Source organism: Phocoena sinus, chromosome 8 (assembly GCF_008692025.1).
Source record: "Phocoena sinus isolate mPhoSin1 chromosome 8, mPhoSin1.pri, whole genome shotgun sequence".
In the NCBI taxonomy this organism is placed as follows: domain Eukaryota; kingdom Metazoa; phylum Chordata; class Mammalia; order Artiodactyla; family Phocoenidae; genus Phocoena; species Phocoena sinus.
In genome coordinates this window covers 37,635,113-37,659,377 of record NC_045770.1, presented here as the reverse complement: position 1 = coordinate 37,659,377, position 24,265 = coordinate 37,635,113, and the positions used below count along the sequence as shown (strand labels likewise).

Genomic DNA, 24,265 nt, shown 5'->3' with positions numbered 1-24,265 from the left:
GGAAGTCCCGCCTCTGGGTGGGGCTAGGGGCGGGGCCGGCGGTGGGAGGGGGCGTTTCCGGGAGCTTGTGGTCGGGGGAGGAGCGGTCGCCGCGCGTTAGGCAGGGAGTGTTACGGGGTCCTGATTCCAACTGAGGTGGGGAGAGGGAGCTCGGCGGGCAGTGAGGAACGGGGAGGACTGTGTAGGCTAAGTACGCCAACGCGGGGAAGTGGGGCTTGCGGTGAAGGGGCTGACTGCAGGGGAAGGAATCCAACGTAACCGTCCCCCTGGGGAATGGGGCCAGTCCCCGACTCCCTGGTTCTTCCGCTCTCTGCTGTAACTTTGGGGTGTGGCGGGGGTTAGTGACGGCCGTTGACCTGGGATCTGGGCGTGAAGGAGGCTTGTGGTCACGATGGGGTTATAGTCTTTCTCGCGGCCACTGGGGGAATAAAACAAATGTTTGTAATCCGGATTATCCGCGGTGACTTGGGGCCTCCTCTACTGCCCATTTAAAGTTAAAGGCCTGTTCTCTCAGACTTCCGCCCCCCTGATCGTCCTTTGCCGTCTCTTTGCCAGCCCAGCCCAGCCAGGGAAGGGGTCAGGGCCACCAGGTGCCTGGTAAGGTTGAAAGACTGAGTGTGTAAGGCTGTGTTAAAGTGAGTCTGTGAGAGAAGGCAGGATTTAGAGGATTGCTTCTGTGTGAGTCTGGGGTGAGTCCCTGAGGCCCAGAGTCTCACCATGTCAGGGAAACGGAAGCGTGTTGTGTTAACTATTAAAGATAAGCTTGATATAATAAAGAAACTTGAAGATGGAGGTTCTTCCAAACAACTGGCAGTGATTTATGGAATTGGTGAGACAACAGTTCGGGATATAAGAAAAAATAAGGAAAAGATTATAACTTACGCAAGCAGTTCTGATTCCACAAGTCTTCTGGCCAAGAGGAAATCTATGAAGCCATCCATGTATGAGGAACTGGACAGAGCAATGCTGGAATGGTTCAACCAGCAAAGAGCAAAAGGGAATCCCGTGTCTGGACCAATTTGTGCAAAAAGGGCAGAGTTCTTCTTTTATGCTTTGGGAATGGATGGTGATTTTAACCCCTCTGCTGGTTGGTTAACTCGTTTTAAGCAGCGGCACAGCATTAGAGAGATTAATATTAGAAACGAAAGATTAAGTGGAGATGAGACAGCTGTGGAAGATTTTTGCAACAACTTTCGAGACTTTATTGAACGAGAGAATTTGCAACCAGAACAGATCTACAATGCAGATGAAACTGGACTGTTTTGGAAATGTTTGCCTTCCAGGACTTCAGTAATCAAAGGTAAATGCACAGCCCCTGGACACAAGTCAATTGAAGAAAGAGTCACTATCATGTGTTGTGCCAATGCAACAGGTTTACACAAACTTAAGCTTTGTGTTGTGGGGAAAGCAAAGAAACCTCGCTCCTTCAAGTCAACTGACACCTCAAACCTGCCAGTCTCTTATTTCAGCCAAAAAGGTGCATGGATGGATCTTTCCATTTTCCGACAATGGTTTGATAAGATCTTTGTGCCACAAGTTCGCGAGCACTTAAGATCCAAAGGCATGCAAGAAAAGGCTGTGCTCTTGTTGGATAATTCACCAACACATCCAAATGAAAATGTCCTGAGGTCAGATGATGGCCAAATATTTGCTAAATATTTACCACCTAATGTGGCTTCGTTGATTCAGCCCTCAAATCAGGGAGTCATAGCTACGATGAAGAGAAACTACCGTGCAGGTCTTCTCCAGAACAACTTGGAAGAAGGCAATGACCTGAGATCATTCTGGAAGAAACTAACTCTGCTAGATGCACTTTATGAAATAGCAATGGCATGGAATTTAGTAAAGCCAGTTACCATTAGCAGGGCATGGAAGAAGATTCTCCCTACCATAGAGGAAAAAGAAAGCCTGGACTTTGATGAAGAAGATATCTCAGTGGCTGCTGTGGCTACCATTTTACAACACACCAAAGGATTGGAAAATGTGACTCCTGAGAACATTGAAAAATGGCTTGAAGTGGACAGTACTGAACCAGGCTATGAAGTCTTAACTGACAGTGAAATTATCAGAAGAGCACAAGGCCAGACAGACGAATCCAGTGAAAATGAGGAGGAGGAAATAGAACTGATTCCAGAGAAACATATTAATCATGCAGCTGCTCTCCAATGGACTGAAAATTTATTGGATTATCTAGAACAACAAGGTGATATGATTCTGCCTGATAGACTGGTGATACGTAAACTTCGAGCCACCATCAGAAATAAACAGAAGATGACAAAGTCAAGTTAGTAATGGTATATCAGCATTACCATTGTTTTGGTAATTGTGTAACTCTTGATCTCTGCAATATGGCTTAATTTTCTTTGTGTTCTGAATTCTCAGACACAGCCCTGTGAAATACAGATACGAAAAATGTATCTGAAGTGGTTTGAGGATTATGTGTTTTGTAGCATCTGTCTCTTGTCCCTTTATCTGTGTAGATAATCAGAAGCTGATTCTGTATAGGTATAAATCACACATATGTATGTATTCACTTTTGTAGATCTACAATTATCCCTTCCATGACAGTGGCATTCCATAAATTTTCTAGCAGAAGTTACAGGTAACAGTGAACAGATTGAGCACTTTCTTGAAATCTTTTGTTTGATTTGTGAGGGCTGCCACAGTAATCTTTCTTTGTGCTAACCATCTTAAGTGGTTGTTTGTTTTGTATATTTGTATACACTGATGGAATGAGAAATAGCTATATTGTTAGATTTCAGGGTGATCTATAATAATTCAAAATGAAGTTCAAATTGAAGGGGAAACTGATCTATGAATTAATAAAATAACTTAGAAATCATGCTTTTCTTACATTTGTTTGGGAGGACTTTTTTCTGGAAGTAAAGTAAATATAGGAAGTGATTGCTAAATTAGAAAACTATTGGAAATCTTATATATAAGATATTCTGACCTATTCATTTGTAGAAACTGGGAGTTGAAAATTTAGGGAACGTTAGGTTATTTATACAAAGGGAATAAAGAGGCTCATTTTAATTGGGTCTTTTTTAAAAAATTATTAATTGGATAACAGTATAGGTTTATTATTTATTCATCTAATTATAGTACAGGTTTTATAATGTTACATGTGGTGATGTGAGCTCCCACCCTATATGTGAGGGAATATCTTGGGTATTTGAAAGTTTTTTGTTTTTTGGGTTTTTTTACTATGCACTTGAAAATGTCTATAATTTGAAAAATTTCATAATACCTTCTCCTTTTATTTGATATGAAAGAAGAAATGAATAAAGTATTTTTAATAAACTGTAAATTATCTGTTTTATGAAGAAAGCAGAAATAATTATGGAAAGTGCAGATTCTAAGGAATTTCATCATTTATTATTTTAACATTTGTAAAAAGGTATTCCTGAATTCGTTAGAATTTGATAAACTTGCTTAACAACGTAGTTTTATTTGACATTGAAAAGATATTACCTATATGAATATTAATTTCATATGTAATTTAAAAGCAAAGTGTCTGCATATTATTTCATATTTTGGGCCTAAATTTTTTAAAAAAAGACTTGTTCTCTATCAGTCATTTTTGAAAGGTTTAACTTTTTCATTGAAATACTTTGCATTTTATAATGACTTTCTTAGAACTCTAAAGCTTCAAAAATACTTGTAGCTTTCCATGATTTCTATTCTCTTCATGATATATGTCTAGCTTTTTTAAAAAGACTTAACTGTGACCAGAACTGTTTAAAAATTGTATTTGTTGCATGAATTGCCTCAGAAGTTAACATACATATTGAATCAGATAATCACACATTTTGCTATAAATTAAATTGTATATAAAATTTTTTTCATTTTTCTAAAATGAAAATATGTACTAAAAAGTTTCTTGGAATTTCTGTCTGGATTTGCTCACTGTTTTTAAAATTAACCTTGTCAGTGAAATTCAGCTGTATCATTGCCACCTAGTGGTAAAATTAACATTACTGTTAAGCTGTGTGGTTTTAAACTTTAATATCTGGTAAAAGGTTCACTGTTTTGTGGCCTTGAGTGTGAATCTTGTGACTCTTTCTCCTGTGAGAGACTGGCTCTTCTTTCTTTGGTTTGTAGCTATTTTCTCTTTTCTGAAAGCTGCGAACAATGGTAAACTAAAAGTTCTGTTTTGGACTCTTCTATCCTTAAATATAATTATAAAAGCTGCCAATTACTGAATACCATGTTGTGTTCTAAGCAGTGTATTTATATCAGTAACCCTAAAATTATGAATTAGGTGGAAATACTGATGCTCAGATCATACTCTTAATTGCTGAAGATCACTTGACTACAGGTAAGAATTTAAACCCAGGTATTTGATGCCAAAGCCTACATTTATTTTATCTAACCTAGGCTAACCTCTTAACCTTTCCAATCTTCAACATTTATTCCTTGCCACCTTCCTCCGCCACCTGCCACCAGTGTCTGAATTTACTTCTCTATTTTTCAGTGCACTTGTGGCAGCAATTGCCCTTTCCTTTTACCCTTTTATGAGGTTAGCCTTCCTCTTGCGCTACTCTCCATTTCCCTGTTTATCCACAGCCTAATAGCATTTGAAATTGGGATCATCTGTTTTTTGACTTCTGGTTAGCCGTGCTCAGTGAGGATCCTTTCTCACTTCAGCAATTTAAAACCCACCATTGGGAAAACAATTCATGCAGACCTTTCTCTTTAGTTCATGAGGTAATCTCAAAGAGAATTGAAGAGTTGGCACAGTATAGTCCCAACATGAAAGCCTTGCCTTCCCAAAGTTGTTGTAAACCACTACCACCAAAGGCACGTTAGCATGTATACACTCAGATCCATACAGATCAAAGGGGATAAAAAATTAACCCCCAAATGAGATGATATGGTGAAGAGAATGACCGTTAGGTTCAAATAAAAGAGGGGGTGGTTAGATGAGAAGAAGAAAATTAAAAGGAAATGTGGCCTACGGGGAGATTTGTTTTGTAATGATGTGAATTTTAACATCCTAGTCCCAGGTTACTGGTATGTGTTGCTCATTCGTAGATGGTCCCTGTAATCTCTGCTTTTCTCCTTTTCACCTTTGGAATGTTAAGCCGTCAGCACCAAGTTGAATGCATTTGATCAGTAGTTGGGACCATTTGGTGGATGACACCAGAAGCTGTTTGGGTACCATATCTGCCCTAAGGTCATAAAGTCTTAGTTTCTAATGCTTCTTCCCTCAATGCCCCACCGAAAGCTGTTTGGCTTTCTATTGCTCTATTAAGAAATTAGCCATAGGATCATGTTCTCTCTAGTCTTACCAGGTTTTCCCACTGATGAGCCTTGATCAACTGAATAATGTTTCTCTAAACCCACACTCTTAGTAGCCAAGAATGTTGTGAGGGTAGGATTACCTGCAGAGGTTGATGCAGGAATTTAGAAACTTCCCTTTTATGAGAGATTTGGGCTTTTGGGGGGTGGATGGGTGAAAGGAGTGGAATTCCTTGCCAGGTTTAAATTCAGTGAATCAAAAGTTCATTGACTACTGGAGGTGATGCGTTTAGGAAAATATAAAGACGGGGAAGAGTGGTTCATATACTAAAGATCTTGAAATCAAGGTGGAAAAAAATAATATATTTGAGAAAAAACAAAGCCATCTGGTTTAATTGTAAACTCATATAAAACAGCCAACATAATGTGATATGGATTATGTGAGGAAACCATAATGATTTAGTTTGCTTATTAATTCCTTCAGTGGCTTCTACTCTGTATATCCTCTACATTTTCAACTTTTCTTTTTTTGGTTTTCACTACTGCTGAGTGACTTCATCCATTTCCATTACCTGCATGCTTATGATCCCAAATCTGTCTCCAGTCACCCTGAAGTCCAGATTTGTATCTTCAACTGAGAAGCAGTATTTCAGTCTGGAAGGGAAATTTAAATTGTTGTTTTGCTTTCCATCTATAGTAAACTGTCCATTAGCATCCTAATGTCAGAGCCAACTAGATGCGCTAAGGAGTTTTTAACAGTGCCAAATTAAGCTAATCTATATTGGTCTGTAATATCAAAGTAGGTAATTATCTTTTCTTATCTCTCTCTCTATATACATATATATCACCTTTCTTAGTTAGCCTTTCCTGCTGCCCTTGCCTCTGACCATTTCTTCCTATGGATAGCCATAGTGGTTTCTGTTTTTCGTACCCTTGTTACTACTCAAGTACTAAAATTGAGTTTATTTTCCAACCCTTAACCTCCTTAAAAGACTATCATTCAAACTCTTTAGACCGAATACATTCCTTAGAAATGTACTATTAACTGTTTTCCCTATTTAAGGCAGCTGGCAATTTACACAGTAACTAGTCGCATGCAATTAGAAGTTGGGGGTGAAAGGATGCCCAGAGGGTAGCAGTTGCTGGGAACACCTCATAATGTGAAAACTACTGTCTATAAGACCTCAGATTCTGTAAGACTTGTATTGTGAAGTGATCTTTTGATGTGTATCTCAATACTGGACTATGAGATCAAGGACCGTAGAATCAGTGATTTGAAGAATAGTATATATTCATTCAACAAATGTGTACTCAACAAACACAAATTGTATTGTTTCTGTGTGTAAGACATTCTAGGCAATATATGGGATACATGGATTAGACTACATTAGACTTATAATAGAGAAGAGGAGACAAATGTAAAAAAAGGGAGAATGAATTGTGTCACATTCTGATGGAGTGCATATACAAGACTAATATGAGTGACATAAGGTAGTATAATCTGATAGGAGGAGTAAGTCATAACAATTGAGTTGGTCTTGAAAAGTAACTAAAATTTTCATGATGTTTTACTGTCTTCAGTCATTGCCAAATGTCCTCCAGGGGGCAAAATCATCCCCAGTTGAGAACTATGGCTGTAGAGTTACAAGCTTACAGGTTTTTGGTCTGCTTTCCAAGTTATTGAAGATAATACTTGAAAAGTGTTTTTAACGCTATTCCATCTTACCAGCCTCTGCTAGTTGTTTCCCTGATGCCTGCTTCCTGATCACTAATTCCACACATTTGAGATTTTTGTCACAGCAGCACCCCATTTCAAGGTACCAATTTTTCTGTTGATCTGGGTAATTCTAGCTGATGAAAAAAACCTCAGAATTTTAGAGACTTATAATACATGTGTTTCTCTGAGCAATTTTGTGATGATATAAAACTTGGTCGGAGCGTGATTTTCTTCAAGCTGTGATTCATGGGCCCAGGCTCCTTCCACCTTGTGATTTTGTGCTTGCTAGACCCCCTAGAGTCTTCTACATCCAGTTAGTAGATAGGAAAAGAGAGAATGAAAAATATACACTGCTTTTTAACTAACTCCTATCAGAAATGATACGCATTATTTCTGTTTATATTCTAATGATGAGCACTCATCACCTGGCCCTACCTTGATACGGGGGTGCTCAGGAATAACTCCCTAACTAGGCAGCTGGTTCCTAATTATGACTTTTTACAATAGAAGGGGAAGGTGCACATTTTTAGTGAATAATTAGTCCTTTCTGAAACAAAAGTATATAATTGCAGTTATTCTTATAGAATCATCCATGGAGCTTTAAAATATATCAATGCATGAGTCCTACTCAGAAAGGATCAGATTGCAATTTGTTTAGAGTAATTACAGTGTATTTATTTTTAATGTTGCAGAGAATAACTAGTATGCAACCAAAGTTGAGAGCCACAAGATTACAAATTTGCAAGGTGAGTGGAGTAGATGTGGAGACAAGAGAATAACAGGCTCCTTTGATGGACCGTAATGTCAAGAATATGTATAGAGGTAGAGTAATGAGGAAGCTAAATAAACAAGCAAATAAGCATGTATATATGTCTCTGTGTGTTTTTAGGGGGTAGCTGATATCAGAGGAGAGAACATAGATCTTGAAAGGAGGAAACTCGTGTCTGAGTCCCAGTTCTACCACTTTTCAGCTCCAGAATTTCTAATTGGTTCTCTTTCATAAGTACCTATTCTTTCATGTATACAATAATCTTCCTTTATTTGAGTGTATGAATTTTACTTATTTGAAACATACAGTTTGACTTCTCTGTGATCCCTCACCTTTTCCTACCCTTTACTGAGTTAATAGTCCTTCATGGAGTCGGTACACTTCCAACATTTTGGTCATTCATTTTTTTTTAAATAAATTTATTTATTTATTTATTTATTTTTGGCCACATTGGGCCTTCGTTGCTGCACACGGGCTTCCTCTAGTTGTGGTGAGCGGGGGTACTCTATGTTGTGGTGCGCGGGCTTCTCATTGCGGTGACTTCTCTTGTTGCAGAGCATGGCTCTAGGTGAGCGGGCTTCAGTAGTTGTGGCGCATGGGCTTAGTTGCTCCGCGGCATGTGGGATCTTCCTGGATCAGAGCCCGAACTCGTGTTCCTTGCATTGGCAGGCGGATTCTTAACCACTGTGCCACCAGGGAAGTCCCCATTTTGGTCATTCTTAATTGTGCATTCTTCACTGTAGCTGAGATTGCCTGAAAGAGTATGACCTCTGCTTTATACAACATATATTATGGGAAGTATAAAAACATCTGCTAAGGTTTGGTTGGAGCCATTGATAGAGCAAGGAATGGACATTATATCCTGTCTGGAACTTGAGAGCTAATTTTCTGAGCTCGGATGCTCCCCAATCCTCCAGAGTTTACCAGGTACCAAGGGTGTTATTCTGTTAATTACCCGAACCTCTGCTTCTTCCTGAGCCCAGGCATCATTTTCTTTTGTGCCTAGCCTGGAAGGTGGCGGTATGTGCCTGGATCCTTGCACTAGGCCTCTTGTTGGTTATATCCGGACTTCTGCCCCCAGCTCTTGCCACCTCATTATATGGAACACAATTTTCTCACACATAGTTTATGGTCCTCCAAAAGTTTACCTTCCTGTTTTGAAGATGGCTATACTTGGTTCTTTTAAAAGTATATACATACATATTTCTTCTATTGTTTATATAGTTGATGTAAGATGAGAATGAAGCATCTGCTCTCTCCATTTATTTTGATATCAGAAGTCCTAGCCGTGTGATATTGGGTGAGTTTCTAAATCTCTGAGTCTTCTTATCTCTAAAATGGGGATAATACAGATTGTTAAGAAGATTAAATAAAATAATGTACAACACTTTGTGAACTAATATGTTAGTTTTTATATTATTAATAGGAAGGATTAAAGTACTAGAGGGCATCAAAGATGAAGAGAAGAGTGGGAGAGTAAGATAATTGAAAGAATAGGGTTTTGTGGTCAAAGGGAGGAATTATAGAGGTCAAGATTGGCAACTTTAGGTATTTACAATGTGTTGAGCCAATATATACAATCAGGCTCTGGCACGCCGTTTTCAATGCCCTAAGCGTCTTTCTCTTACATAATGTGGGGATTAAACCTTTTATTCACACTCTAAGTCAGAAGGGGCTTTTTTTCATATTATAATTATACAATGTTTGTATATTCTCAATTTGAAGACCTCTCTAAAAGGGGAGAGTGGCATTTCAATATATCCTAAAGGTGTCAAGTCAACAAAAAGATCAAGTTTGGTTGCAAATACCTTACAGTTATACAAATCTAATATTTTATGCAAAAGTTAATAAAGTTTAAAGGAACAGATAGAAATCTGAAAAGGAGAGATGGATAAGTAAAGGAATATCAAATAGATTATTGACAAGCATTTGTATACTCTTTTATCTCTTTATGAATGAGGAAAATAAAAATATGGATATAAAACACGAGTCATAACAATTATGGCAGATTTATTTTTAGAACATTTAAAAAATATCATATTGGGATGATTTCAAGTTGACTGAGAACAGTTGTGTGATTTCGGTTACCACTGAAAAGAAACCAGATAGCAGAGGGAGTCTACTTTTTCACTAATAACATTTTGACGAAAGATGAGAGAGATGATTGGTATTTGGTGCCACTCTGAAATTAAGAGAATAAATGGGAGGCTCCCGCGGCCGAAGCGGCGGCCCGGCGCAGCGCAGTCTGCTTGAGCGCTCACCGCAGCGAGGAGGTTTCCTCGGCCGTCCCGCCTTCCGCCGCAGTCGCGGGCTGCGCTGCTCCAGCCGGGACGCGCGCCTCTGCGCTCCTTGCAGCTTCCACTTAGCAGCCGCTCCCCTCGCCGTCCGCACACTCACCATGACGAAGAAAGAGAAGTCCTTCAACCAGAGCCTGGCCGAGTGGAAGCTCTTCATCTACAACACGACTACCGGAGAGTTCCTGGAGCCCACCGCCAAGAGCTGGGGTTTGATCTTGCTCTTCTACGTAGTTCTTTTTTTTTTTTTTTTTTTTGCGGTATGTGGACCTCTCACTGTGTGGCCTCTCCCGTTGCGGAGCACAGGCTCCGGACGCACAGGCTCAGCGGCCATGGCTCACGGGCCCATCCGCTCCACGGCATGTGGGATCTTCCCGGACCGGGGCACGAACCTGTGTCCCCTGCATCGGCCGGCGGACTCTAAACCACTGCGCCACCAGGGAAGCCCTACCTAGTTCTTTTATGGGTTCCTGGCTGCACTCTTTTCATTCACAAAGTGGGCTATGCTTCAGGCTCTGAACGATGAGGTTCCAAAATATCGTGACCAGATGCCTAGCCCAGGACTTACGGTTTTTCCAAAACCAGTGACGGCGTTGGATTTTTCATTCAGCGTGTCTAATCCAGAGTCCTATAGAGGGTACATTAATGACCTTCAGAAATTTCTAAAGTCATATGGCTTAGAAGAACAGAAGAATCTCACAGATTGTCCCGATGGAGCATTTTTTTGAGCAGGAGGGTCTAGATTATACTTCATGTCGGTTTCCTCTTGTCTTACTTGAAGCACGCAGTGGTGTGGATGATCCCGAGTTTGGCTACTCCACAGAAAGCCCTTGTATTCTTGTGAAAATGAACAGAATAATTGGATTAAAGCCTCAAGGAGAACCAAGGATAGAATGTATTTTGAAGGGTGAAAACACATCAGTGCTATCAACTTATGCTTCTAATAGAACGATAAAGTATTTTCCATATTATGGGAAAAAATTGCATGGGAGCTATCTACAGTCATTTGTTGCCGTCCAGCTCATCTTTGGTAATAGAAATAACGTAAACGAAGTAACAGTTGAGCGCAAGATTGATGGATCACCCAACCTAAAAAACCAGGATGATCGTGACAAGTTTTTAGGACGAGTTGCATTCAAAATCACCATGCGTCCATAGTAGAAGTTAGAATATCTCCACAGAGTAAACGTTGTGTTGTCTGTCTTCATTTGGTATCAGCTGGACCTGCCATTCCAGAATTATGAGACCGCCTTGGAGAAAGGTGGAGTGGTGCATGATACTGGGGTAGCATCATAATGTGCTTCCAGACCATAGTGTTCAGTGTCCTTCAAGTAACTGCCTGTTGCCTCTGCTGCCTTTTGAACCATGTACAGTCACAAGATAGGACTGTGAACAGCTGATTCTGAACATGTAAGATGGGGGTTTGTCCAATTTTTACGTGGTTTAATTGCCTAGCGTCTAAAGCTTAATGAGCTCTGCTATGTAAATATTTTATAGATTTAACACTGGTTAACTGTCAACATTTTGATGCCAGCAAAGTTTTAGGGGATAAAATGGTACCTGACCAACGTCAAATGACTTTATAGCTGCAAGAAATGCAGTGTGTGGAGAAGCTCTGTATGTGAGGAGGATAAAGGAAAATAAAAGTGGATTTGAAAGGTTAAAAAAAAAAAAGAATAAATGGTATTAAGCAGCCAAGTATCTCTTCCATTCCCCCTTATTACACATAATGCCTTTTGTCTGTCAGTCTAACAAAGTATATGCCTTAATAGCAACCCATTGTCTGTAGACTGAGCCCAGTTCTCTGCCTTTTGCTGTTTGATCTCTACATCCTCATGTATGTAGAGAATGACAAAGAAAGACCCTGAGTGGATTTGTCTGGTACTATCAATTGACACAGGTAGTAGGAAATTGTCAGTACATATGTGAGGGGAAAAAAATATACAAATTTTATTCTTTATAAAAGACTTATTTGATAAGGCTTTTCTTGTATGAGGCACATAAACACAAATTTTTGATGCAGAAATATATGAGGGCTCCGTGGCAACTGAAAACAAAAGGCTGTATTTGGTCATACAATTTAAAACAACTATTTCCTATTTTCATTTCAGTATTTAGGACTAGCTTATTTTTATTCTGTGTATTACAGATATTTTAACAAATGAAATAAAATTGAATGCAGTGTGGAAAAATCAATTCCATGAATTAATTTTAAGCTATATTTGTACATTCATCAGTAGAATCTCCTTTTTTCCAACCTTAAAGGGAAAAACTGTTTCACATAGTAAACAATAAATGTCGCTTAGATAAACATTTACCCTCTTTTAATTCTAGTACTTTGTAAGTTTCTTTAATGTGACTATGAAATTCTGTCATTTATTCATTTGTTCATTTATTCATTCATCTCAAATATTTACCTACAAATATTGACCTACTCCATAACCAAAAATTTAGTCATTCTCTAATGTCTTCTTGCAGATTTGTGTGATGATAAACTTTAAATTAAATCCTTATATATTTTGTATGTTAGAAAAAAGACTTTTCTACTTTAGTCATCAGTGAGTTGATGAAGAAAGATACTCAGTAAGATTGATGATTTTTGATAAGTTTTAGCATACAGACTTGTTCTTAAAACCTGAGTTATTTTGAAGTTATCATTTAAAAGTGCTTATAATATGTAAATATTTATTCATTGGTTTCTATAAACACTAGATACAAATAATATGCTTTCTGACATATAGTCCAGATATTTATGCACAATACCATGCTATATTACCTAGAGATGATTTGCTGGCTTAAAAAAGAAAAAAATACAAATAAAAGCAGCAAGTTAGAGAAAAATATTCAATAATGGTTATATTCAAAAAGTATTAAAATGTCTAAGATAGGAGTTTTGTCTTTTTTTTTTAACATCTTTATTGGAGTATAATTGCTTTACAAAGTTGTGTTAGTTTCTGCTGTATAACAAAGAGAATCAGCTATATGTATACATATATCCCCATATCCCCTCCCTCTTGTGTCTCACTCCCACCCTCCCTATCCCACCCCTCTAGGTGGTTGGTCACAAAGCACCGAGCTGATCTCCCTGTGCTATGCGGCTGCTTCCCACTAGCTATCTATTTTACATTTGGTAGTGTATATATGTCCATGCCGCTCTCTCACTTCGTCCCAGCTTAGCCTTCCCCATCCCCGTGTCCTCAAGTCCATTCTCTACGTCTGCATCTTTATTCCTGTCCTGCCCCTAGGTTCCTCAGAACCATTTTGTTTTGTTTTTTTTTTTTAGATTCCATATATATGTGTTAGCATACAGTATTTGTTTTTTCTATTTCTGACTTACTTCAATCTGTATAACACTCTCTAGGTCCATCCACCTCACTACAAATAACTCAAATTCGTTTCTTTTTATGGCTGAGTAATATTCCATTGTATATATGTGCCACATATTCTTTATCCATTCATCTGTCAATGGATACTTAGGTTGCTTCGATGTCCTGGCTATTGTAAATAGATCTTCAATGAACAGTGTGGTACATGACTCCTCTGGAATTATGGTTTTCACAGGGTATAAGCCCAGTAATGGGATTGCTGGGTCATATGGTAGTTCCATTTCTAGTTTTTTAAGGAACCTCCATACTGTTCTCCATAGTAGCTGTATCAATTTACATTCCCACCAACAGTGTAAGAGGGTTCCCTTTTCTCCACACCCTCTCCAGCATTTATTGTTTCTAGATTTTTTGGTGGTGGCCATTCTGACTGGTGTGAGGTGATACCTCATTGCAATTTTGATTTGCATTTCTCTAATGATTAGTGATGTTGAACATCCTTTCATATGTTTGTTGGCAATCTGTATATCATCTTTGGAGAAATGTCTATTTAGATCTTCTGCCCATTTTTGGATTGGGTTGTTTGTTTTTTTTGTTATTCAGCTGCATGAGCTGCTTGGTATATTTTGGAGATTAATCCTTTGTCAGCTGCTTTGTTTGGAAATATTTTCTCCCATTCTGAGGGTTGCATTTTCATCTTGTTTATGGTTTCCTTTGCTGTGCAACAGCTTTTAAGTTTCATTAGGTCCCATTTGTTTATTTTTATTTCTATTACTCTAGGAGGTGGGTCAAAAAGGATCTTACTGTGATTTATGTCATAGAATATTCTGCCTATGTTTCCTTCTAAGAGTTTTATAGTGTCTGGCCTTACATTTAGGTCTTCGATCCATTTTGAGTTTACTTTTGTGTATGGTGTTAGAGAGTATTCTAATTTCATTCTTTTACATGTAGCTGTCCAGTTTTCCAGCCCCACTTACTGAAGAGGCTGTCTTTTCTCCACTGTATATTCTTGCCTCCTTTATCAAAGATAAGGTGACCATATTTGTGTGGGTTTATCTCTGAGCTTTCTATCCTGCTCCATTGATCTATATTACTGTTTTTGTTCCAGTACCATACTGTCTTGACTACTGCAGCTTTGTGGTATGGTCTGAAGTCTGTGAGCCTGATTCCTCCAGCTCCATTTTTCTTTCTCAAGATTGCTTTGGCTATTAGGGGTCTTTTGTGTTTCCATACACATTGTGAAATTTTTTGTTCTAGTTCTGTGAAAAATGCCATTGGTAGTTTGATAGGGATTACACTGAATCTGTAGATTGCTTTGTGTAGTATAGTCATTTTCACAATATTGATTCTTCCAATCCAAGAACATGGTATATCTCTCCATCTGTTTGTATCATCTTTAATTTCTTTCATCAGTGTCTTATAGTTTTCTGCATACAGGTCTTTTGTCTCCTTAGGTAGGTTTATTGCTAAGTATTTTATTCTTTTTGTTGCAATGGTAAATGGGATTATTTCGTTAATTTCTCTTTCAGATTTTTCATCATTAGTGTATAGGAATGCAAGAGATTTCTGTGCATTAATTTTGGGTTCTGTTACTTTACCAAATGCATTGATTAACTCTAGTAGTTTTCTGGTAGCATCGTTAGGATTCTCTATGTATAGTATCATGTCATCTGAAAAGAGTGGGAGTTTTACTCCTTCTTTTCCGATTTGGATTCCTTTTATTTCTTTTTCTTCACTGATTGCTGTGGCTAAAACTTCCAAAGCTATGTTGAATAATAGTGGTGAGAGTGGGCAACCTTGTCTTGTTCCTGATCTTAGTGGAAATGGTTTCAATTTTTCACCATTGAGAACAATGCTGGCTGTGCGTTTGTCATATATGGACTTTATTATGTTGAGGTAAGTTCCTACGGTGCCTACCTTCTGGAGAGTTTTTATCATAAATGTGTGTTGAATTTTGTCAAAAGCTTTTTCTGCATCTATTGTGATTATCATATGGTTTTTATCCTTCAGTTTGTTAATATGGTGTATCACATTGATTGATTTGTGTATGTTGAAGAATCCTTGCATTCCTGGGATAAACCCCACTTAATCATGGTGTATGATCCTTTTAATGTGCTGTTGGATTCTGTTTGCTAGTATTTTGTTGAGGATTTTTGCACCTATGTTCATCAGTGATATTGGCCTGTAGTTTTGTGTGTGTTTTAACTAAGCATGTCTTTATTGTGAAGCTTATCTCTCATTGAATTAAGTCTTCATGGGCCCAGTCAGAGGGTTTGTTTTCGTGTGTCTTTTTCTTCTCTTGTGTTTCCCTCCTAGAGAAGTTTCTTTATCATTTGTTGTAAAACTGGTTGGTGCTGAATTCTCTTAGCTTTTGCTTGTTTGAAAACCTTTTGATTTCTCCATTGAATCTGAATGAGATCCTTTCTGGGTAGAGTAATCTTGGTCGTAGGTTTTGCTCTTTCATCACTTTAAGTATACCCTGCCACTCCTTTCTGGCCTGCAGAGTTTCTGCTGAAAAATCAGCTTATAACCTTATGGGGATTCCTTTATATGTTATATTTTGTTTTTCCCTTCTTTCATTAACATTTTTTCTTTGAATTTAATTTTTGTTAGTTTGATTAATATGTGTATTGGTGTGTTTCTCCTAGGGTTTATCCTGTATGGGACTCTCTGTGCTTCCTGGGCTTAGGTGACTCTTTCCTTTCCCATGTTAGGGAAGTTTTCCACTGTAATGCTTTTCAAATATTTTCTCAGACCCTTTCTTTTTCTCTTCTTCTTCTGGGACCCCTATAATTAGAATGTTGGTGCATTTGGTGTTGTCCCAGAGGTCTCTGAAATTGTCTTAAATTCTTTTCATTCTTTTATCTTTTCAGCTCCTCAGCAGTTATTTCCATCATTTTGTCTTCCAGCTCACTTATTTGTTCTTCTGCCTCAGTTATCCTGTTATTGATTCCTTCTAGTGTATTTTTCATTACAGTTATTGTCTTGTTCATCTCTGTTTGTTTGTACTTTAGTTCTTCTAGATCTTTGTTAAGCATTTCTTGTATTTTCTCAATCCATGCCTCCATTCTATTTCTGAGATTCTGGATCATCTTTATTATCTTGACTCTGAATTCCTTTTCAGGTAGATTGCCTATTTTCTCTTTATTCATTTGGTCTTGTAGGTTTTTACCTTGCTCCTTCATCTATGACATATTTTTTTGCCATCTCATGTTTTTTTTTTCCTTTTTTTAATGAGTGGGATTGTGTTCCTGTCTTACTGGTTGTTTGGCCTGAAGTTTCCGACACTGGAGTTTGCAGGCTGTTGGGTAGAGCTGTGTCTTGGTGCTGAGAAGAAGACCTCCAGGAGACCTCACTCCTATGAATATTCCCTGAGGTCTGAGGTTCTCTGTTATTCCAGTAGTTTGGACTTGGATCCCCCACTGCAGGAGGAGTGACCTGAGTGGCCTGACCCCTGGCTTGTGAACCAAGATCCTGCAAGCTGTGTAGGGTGGCAAAAAAAAGAAAAAAAAAATGTGGAAAAGGCCTTGGCTGTGGAGGGCAGGCCTAAGCACAGAGGAGGTTTGGGCAGTGGGTGGGGCCTATGGTTAGGACCCACAGGGCTGGAAAAGGGGCTGTGAGGGTTGGGGGTGGGGCTTAGGCTCAACAGAACAGAAGGGCCCAGATGTGCCTCTGGTCTCAGAGGGCAGGGAACCCCACCTGGGAGCCCAGCAGGCTTTCTGGGCTCAAGTGAGCAGGGCAAATGCCCTCCTCCTCTCCTGCTCCTCTCATCCCAAGGGGCCCCTCCCACCTGCCTCTCCTGATTTCACTGGTCTCCTTCCTATGCTCCCAGGACCCACACTGCCTGGAGGAGACTTTGGAGGGCAGGGGATCGGCCTGGGAGCTCAGCAGGTTCCCCATGCCCCAGTGGGCGGGTCAAACGCCGTCCACTCCTTTCCCGTTCCTCTGGTCTTGGAGGGGCCCTCCTGCCTGTCTCTCCTGTTCTTTCCCAGCCTCTTTCCTATGCCCCGAGGACCAACTCGGCCCAAAAGGGACCTCTGAGGGCATAGGACCTGGCCTGAGAGCTGGGCAGACTTTGTCAGCAGGTTGGGCAAGGGAAACACTGGGTGCACTCCCCCCTGATCCAAGTCCTCAAGGGTCCCTCCAGGCGTGGGAACCCCTCCCCACTCTCAGCCACCCCTGAGGGGCACCGGACCTGTCTGGCCTCCACTTCTTCTACCCCCACTTCTCCCCTTTCAGTTCTGCCACATCCTACCTGTTTGCTTGGGGGTTCTTCCCATCTCCTTGGGCATCGGGGTCCCTCACCAGCATCTGGCAGGTGCCCTAGTTGTGGGGAGACATGAACTCCACGTCTTCTCACACCACCATCTTGACTCTGCCCCCCAACACTTGTTTTTTGTTGTCTTTTTTATAATAGCCATTTTGATAAGTGTGAGGTGATATTTCTTTGAAGTTTTGATTTGCGTTTCCCTGATGATTAGTGATGTTAAGCATCCTTTCGTGTGTCTATTGGCCATCTGTATGTCTTCCTTGGAAAAATGTCTATTCAGATCTTCTGCTCATTTTTTAATCAGATTGTTTTTTTGATATTGAGTTGAGTGAATTCTCTATATATTTTAGATATTAATGCCTTATTGGATATATCATTTGCAAATATCTTCTCCCATTCACTGGGTTGCCTTTTCAGTTTGTTGATGATTTCCTTCACTGTGTAAAGCTTTTTAGTTTGATGTAGTCCTATTTGTTTACTTTTGCTTTTGTTGCCCTTGCCTGGGGAGATGGATCCAAAAAAATAATGCTAAGACCAATGTCAAAAAGTGTACTGTCTATGTTTTCCTTCTGGAGTTTCAGGTCTTACATTTAAGTCTTTAATCCATGTTGAGTTTATTTTTTGTATATGGTTAAAAAACTGGTCCAATTTCATTCTTTTGCATGTAGCTGTCCAGTTTTCCCAACAGGATTTATTGAAGAGACTGTCTTTTCCCCACTGTATATTCTTGGCTCCTTTTTTGTAAATTAATTGACCATATAGTGTGGGTTTATTTTAGGGCTCTCTATCCTGTTCCATTGATCTATATGTCTTTTTGTGCCAGTTCCATACAGCTTTGATTACTATAGCTTTGTAATATAGTTTGAAATCAGAGAGCATGATATATTCAGCTCTGTTCTTCTTCAAGATTGCTTTGGCTTTTCAGGGTCTTTTGTGTTTCTATACAAATTTTGGATTATTTATTCCTGTCTGTGAAAAGTGCCATTGCTACGTTGATAGGGATTGCATTGATTCTGCAGATTGCTGTGGGTAGTAAGGACATTTTAACAGAATTAATTCTTTTAATCCATGAGCATGATACATTTTTCCATTTATTTGTGTCATCTTCAGTTTCAACGGTGTCTTACAGTTTTCAGAGTACAGGTCTTTCACCTCTTTGGTTAAATTTATTCCTAGGTATTTTATTCTTTTTGAAGCAATTGTAAATGAGATTGTTTTCTGAATTTCTCTTTCTCATATTTTAATATTAGTGTATAGAAACACTAGATTTTTGTATACTGATTTTGTATTCTGCAATTTTACTGAATTCATTTGTTAGTTTTAACTGGTTTTTTTGGTGGAGAATTCATAGTTTTCTATATATACTATCATGCCATCTGCAAATAGTGACAGTTTTACTTCCTTCCTTCCAATTTTAATGACTTATATTTATTTTTCTTGTCTGATTTTTGTGGCTAGGCCTTTCATTACTATATTGAATAAAAGTGGCATTGTCAAAAAAAATAAAAAAGGGCTTCCCTGGTGGCGCAGTGGTTGAGAGTCTGCCTGCCAATGCAGGGGACACAGGTTAGTGCCCTGGTCTGGGAAGATCCCACATGCCATGGAGCAGCTAGGCCCGTGAGCCATGGCCACTGAGCCTGTGCATCTGGAGCCTGTGCTCTGCAATGGAAGAGGCCACAACAGTGAGAGGCCCAAGTACTGCAAAAAAAAAATAAAAAAGTGACATCATTGTTCCTGATCATAGAGGAAAAGCTTTCAGGTATAATACCCTTGAGCATTATGTTAGATATGGGTTTGACATTATATGACCATTATTATGCTGAGGCATGTTCCCTGTAAACCCACTTTGTTGAGATTTTTTATAAATGGATTTGAATTTTGTCAAATGCTTTTTCTGCACTGTTGAGATGATCATATATTTTTATCTTGCATTTTGTTAATTTGGTGTATCACATTGATTTGAGAATATTGAATCATACTTTCTTCCCTATAAATCCCACTTGATTATGGTATATGATCTTTTTAATGTATTGTTGAACTTAGTTTGCTAATATTTTGTTGAAGTTTTTAAAATTAATTAATTTATTTATTTTCAGCTCTGTTGGGTCTTTGTTGCTGTGTGCGGGCTTTTTCTAGTTGTGGCGAGTGGGGGCTACTCTTTTTTGAAGTGTCCAGGCTTCTCATTGCAGTGGTTTCTCTTGTTGAGGAGCATGGGCTCTAGGCAAGCGGGCTTCAGTAGTTGTGGCTCACGGGCTCTAGAGCGCAGGCTCAGTAGTTGTGGCACATGGGCTTAGTTGCTCGGCAGCATGTGGGATCTTCCTGGACCAGCCTCAAACCCAAGTCCCCTGCATTGGCAGGCGGATTCTTAACCACTGTGCCACCAGGGAAGTCCCTGTTGAAGATTTTTGAATCTATGTTCATCTGTGGTATTGGACTGTAATTTTATTTTCTTGTGGTGTCCTTGTCTGATTTGGGTATCAGGATAATGTTGGACTCATAAAATGAGTTTGGAAGCATTTCCGCTTCATATTTTTTTGGAAAAGTTTGAGAATGATAGGTTTGTGTGTGTGTCTGTCTGTTTCATTTATTTTCACTCCAATCTTTATTATTTCCTCCATCCTACTAACTTTGGACTTTCTTTGTTCTTTTTTTCTTTTTATAGTTCTTTTACATGTCAGGTTAGATTGTTTATTTGAGTACTTTTTTGTTTCCTGAGGTAGGCCTGTATTGCTATAAAATTTCCTCTTAGAACTACTTTTTTTGGCATTCCATAGATTTTATTTTGGAATATTTTGTTTTCATTTTTGATATACTTTTTGATATATTTTTTGATCTATTGATTGTTTACTAGCATGCTGTTTAGCCTCACATCTTTGTATTTTTTTCCGGTTTTCTTGTTTTAATTTATTTCTGGTTTTATACCATTGTGGTCAGAAAAGATGCTTGATATGATTTCATTCTTCTTAAATTTATTGAGAGTTGATTTATGGCCTAAGTATGTGATCTATGCTGGAGAATGTTTGCTGTGCACTTGAAAGGAATGTGTACAGCATACCTCAAAGATATTGTGGGTTTGATTCCAGACCACTACAATAAAATGAATATTGCAGTAAAGCAATTCACACACACTTTTTGGTTTCTCACTGCATATAAAAGCTATGTTTACACTATACTGTAGTCTATAAGTGTGCAATAACATTATATCTAAAAAAACAATGTACATACCTTAATTAAAAATACTTTATTGCTAAAAGATGGTAACCATCATCTAAGCCTTCAACTAGTTGTCATCTTTTTGCAATAGTGACATCAAAAGTCACTGATCACAAATGACCATAACAAATATAATAATGATGAAAACGTTTGAAATGTTGAAAGAATTACCAAAATGTGACACAGAGACATGAAGTGAGCAAATGCTGTGGGAAAAATGGTGTCAATAGAATTACTTGATGAAGTGTTGCCAGAAACCTTCAATTTGAAAAAAGAAAACCCCCACAATATCTGCATAGTGCAATAAAGTGAAGTGCAATAAAATGTGGTGACTATATTGGGCTATTTTTGGTGGCATTTTGTGTATAAATATATTAAGTCCATCTCATCTAATGTGTCATTTAAGACTATTGTTTCTTTATTGATTTTCTGTTTGAATGATCTATCCATTTCTGTAAGTAGGGTGCTAATGTCCCCTAGTATTGTTTTATTGCTGTCAGTGTCTCCTTTTATGTCTGTTAATACTTGCTTTATGTATTTAAGTGCTCCTGTATTGAATGCATAGATATTTACAAGTGTTGTATCCCCTTGTTGGATTGATCCCCTTATCATTATGCTCTTCATCTCTTGTTACATTCTTTGTTTTAAAGTGTATTTTGTCTTAAATAAGTATGCCATCCCAGCTTTCTTTTCATTTCCATTTGCATGGAATATCTTTTTCCATCCCTTCACTTTCATTCTGTGTGTGTCTTTAGATCTAAAGTGAGTCTCTTGTAGGCAGCTTCTATATAGGTCTTGTTTTTTTTTTTTTTTTAACAACTTTATTGGGGTATAATTGCTTTACAATGGTGTGTTAGTTTCTGCTTTATAACAAAGTGAATCAGTTATACATATACATATGTTCCCATATCTCTTCCCTCTTGCGTCTCTTCCCTCCACCCTCCCTATCCCACCCCTCCAGGCAGTCACAAAGCACCGAGCCGATATCCCTGTGCCATGCGGCTGCTTCCCACTAGCTATCTACCTTACGTTTGTTAGTGTGTATATGTCCATGACTCTCTCTTGCCCTGTAGGTCTTGTTTTTTTATCCATTCAGCAACCCTATGTCTTTGCTTGAATCTTTAGCCCATTTATATTTAAAATAATTGTTAGTAAGTGTGTACTTATTGCCATTTTATTAATTGCTTTTTGGTTGTTTTTGCAGTTCTTCTCTGTTCCTTTCTTCTTCTCTTGCTCTCTTCTCTTATAATTTGATGACTTCCTTGAGTGTTATTTTTGTGTTCCTTTCTCTTTCTCTTTTGACTATCTGTTATAGGTCTTTGGCTTTTGGTTACCATGAGGTTAATATATAACAGTCTATGTATAAAGAAGTCTATTTTAAGTTGATGGTCACTTAAATTTGAACTCATTCTAAAAGAATTACATTTTTACACCCTGCCAATGTTTTATGTTTTTGATATAATATTTTATATCCTTTAATTTTGTGTATCACTTTAATTATTTTAGCTATTGATGATTTTACCACTTTTGTCTTTTAGCCTTCTTTCCAGTTTTATAGGTGGTTGATCCTCTACCTTTAATATATATGTCTTTACCAGTGAGTTTTTTCTTTCATAATTTTCTTCTTTCTAGTTATGACTTTTTTTCTTTGTGAAAAAGAAACATTTCTTGTAAGGACACTTTAGTGGTGATGAATTCCTTTAGCTTTGGCTTGTCTGGGAGACTCTTTATCTTTCTTTCAATCCTGAATGATAACCTTGATGGGTAGGGTATTCTTGGTTGTAAGATTTTACCGTTCAGTACTTTGAATATACTGTGCCAGTCCCTTCTGGCCCATAAACTTTCCGCTGAAAAATCAGCTGATTGTCTTATGGGGGGCTGCCTTGTACATAACTAGTTGTTTTTCTCTTGCCGCTTTTAAGATTTTATTTATCTTTAACTTTTGACATTTTTTTTTTAACATCTTTATTGGGGTATAATTGCTTTACAATGGTGTGTTAGTTTCTGCTTTACAACAAAGTGAATCAGCTATATATATACATATGTTCCCATATGTCTTCCCTCTTGTGTCTCCCTCCCTCCCACTCTCCCCATCCCACCCCTCCAGGCTGTCACAAAGCACCGAGCTAATATCCCTGTGCCTTGCGGCTGCTTCTCCCTAGCTATCTACCTTACTACGTTTGTTAGTGTGTATATGTCCATGACTCTCTCTCGCCCTGTCAAAACTCACCCTTCCCCCTCTCCATATCCTCAAGTCCGTTCTCCAGTAGGTCTGCGAACTTTTGACATTTTAATTATAGTGTGTCTTGTTGTGAGTCTCTTTGGGTTCTTCTTTTTGGGACTCTCTGTGCTTCCTGGACTTGGATATCTGTTTCCTTTGCCAGGTTAGGAAAATTTTCAAACATTATTTCTTCAAATAGGTTTTCTGTCCTTTTCTCTCTTCTCCTTCTGGGACCCTTATAATGTGAACGTTAGTATGCTTGATGTTGTCCCGGAGGTTGCTAAACCATCCTCATCTTGGGGGGATTCTTTTTCCTTTTGCTGTTTGGATTGTGTGATTTCCACTACCCTGTTTTCCAGATTGCTGATTTGTTCTTCTGCATCCTCTCATCTGCTGTTGATTCCCTCTAGTGTATTTTTCATTTCAGTTATTGCCTTCAGTTCTGATTGATTCTTTTTAACATGTTCTATCTCTTTGATGACATTCTCACTGAGATCATCTATTCTTCTTTCAAGTTTAGTGAGCATATTTATTACTATTTCTTTGAATTCTTTATCTGGTAAATTTCTTATCTCTGTTTTATTTATTTATTTTCCCCCTGAGGTTTTGTCTTGTTCTTTTGTTTGCAAGGTATTCCTTTGTCTCTTCATTTTGCCTAAATCTCTCTGTGTTTGTTTCTGTGTATTAGGTATATCAGCTACATTTCCCAGTCTTGAAAGAGAGGTCTTATGTAGGAGGTGTCCTGTGGGGCTCAGTGGTGCAAATCACTTTATCTAGGTGCTCCAGGGCTATCCCCTGTGTAGGCTGTGTGTGCCCACCAGCACTTCCATCCTAAGAGAAAGTTCCATCAGATCCCCGTCCCTCTGGCACATGCTGTAAAATCAGTTAATGAATCTCCTTCTTATATGACCCATTTGCTTTTCAAGCTGCTACTTCTGCACTGGGACTTGGAGCAGGTATGTGCATGAGCTCTTCAAGAGTGGAATCTTGGTTTCCCACAACGCTTCAAGTCTCCTGGATATAACCCTGATGTTACAGCAGCTAGTCTTCCTTGTGTAGGTCTCCCATGCTGGGGATCCCATTGTGGTGTTCAGACCCCTCATTCCTCAGGAGGGACCTCCAAAGTTGTGATATCCCTCCTGCTTGTGGGTTGCTGTACTGGGGGTGTGGTTTCTAACTAGACAGCATCTCTGCCCCTCTTACCCTTCTTGATG

General features: G+C 38.6%; 2 protein-coding genes across 2 annotated transcripts; both read left to right on the top strand.

Annotated features, from left to right (window-relative positions):
* The first annotated feature begins 37 nt into the window (after positions 1–37).
* Positions 38–4,211, top strand: JRKL (JRK like). The gene has a single exon (XM_032639266.1). The coding sequence runs from the start codon at positions 718–720 to the stop codon at positions 2,287–2,289; it is 1,572 nt and encodes a 523-aa protein (XP_032495157.1). The 5' UTR covers positions 38–717; the 3' UTR covers positions 2,290–4,211.
* A 5,917-nt stretch (positions 4,212–10,128) lies between these two features.
* Positions 10,129–11,308, top strand: LOC116758266 (sodium/potassium-transporting ATPase subunit beta-3-like). Its single transcript, XM_032641105.1, is given in 3 exon segments — positions 10,129–10,257; positions 10,480–10,743; positions 10,745–11,308. Coding segments are annotated over 3 exon segments (831 nt in total). The 3' UTR covers positions 11,183–11,308.
* The last annotated feature ends 12,957 nt before the right edge of the window (positions 11,309–24,265 follow it).

Excerpts from the sequence above, each read along its gene's own strand:
- JRKL (XM_032639266.1), top strand. The coding sequence starts at position 718 with ATGTCAGGGAAACGGAAGCGTGTTGTGTTAACTATTAAAGATAAGCTT.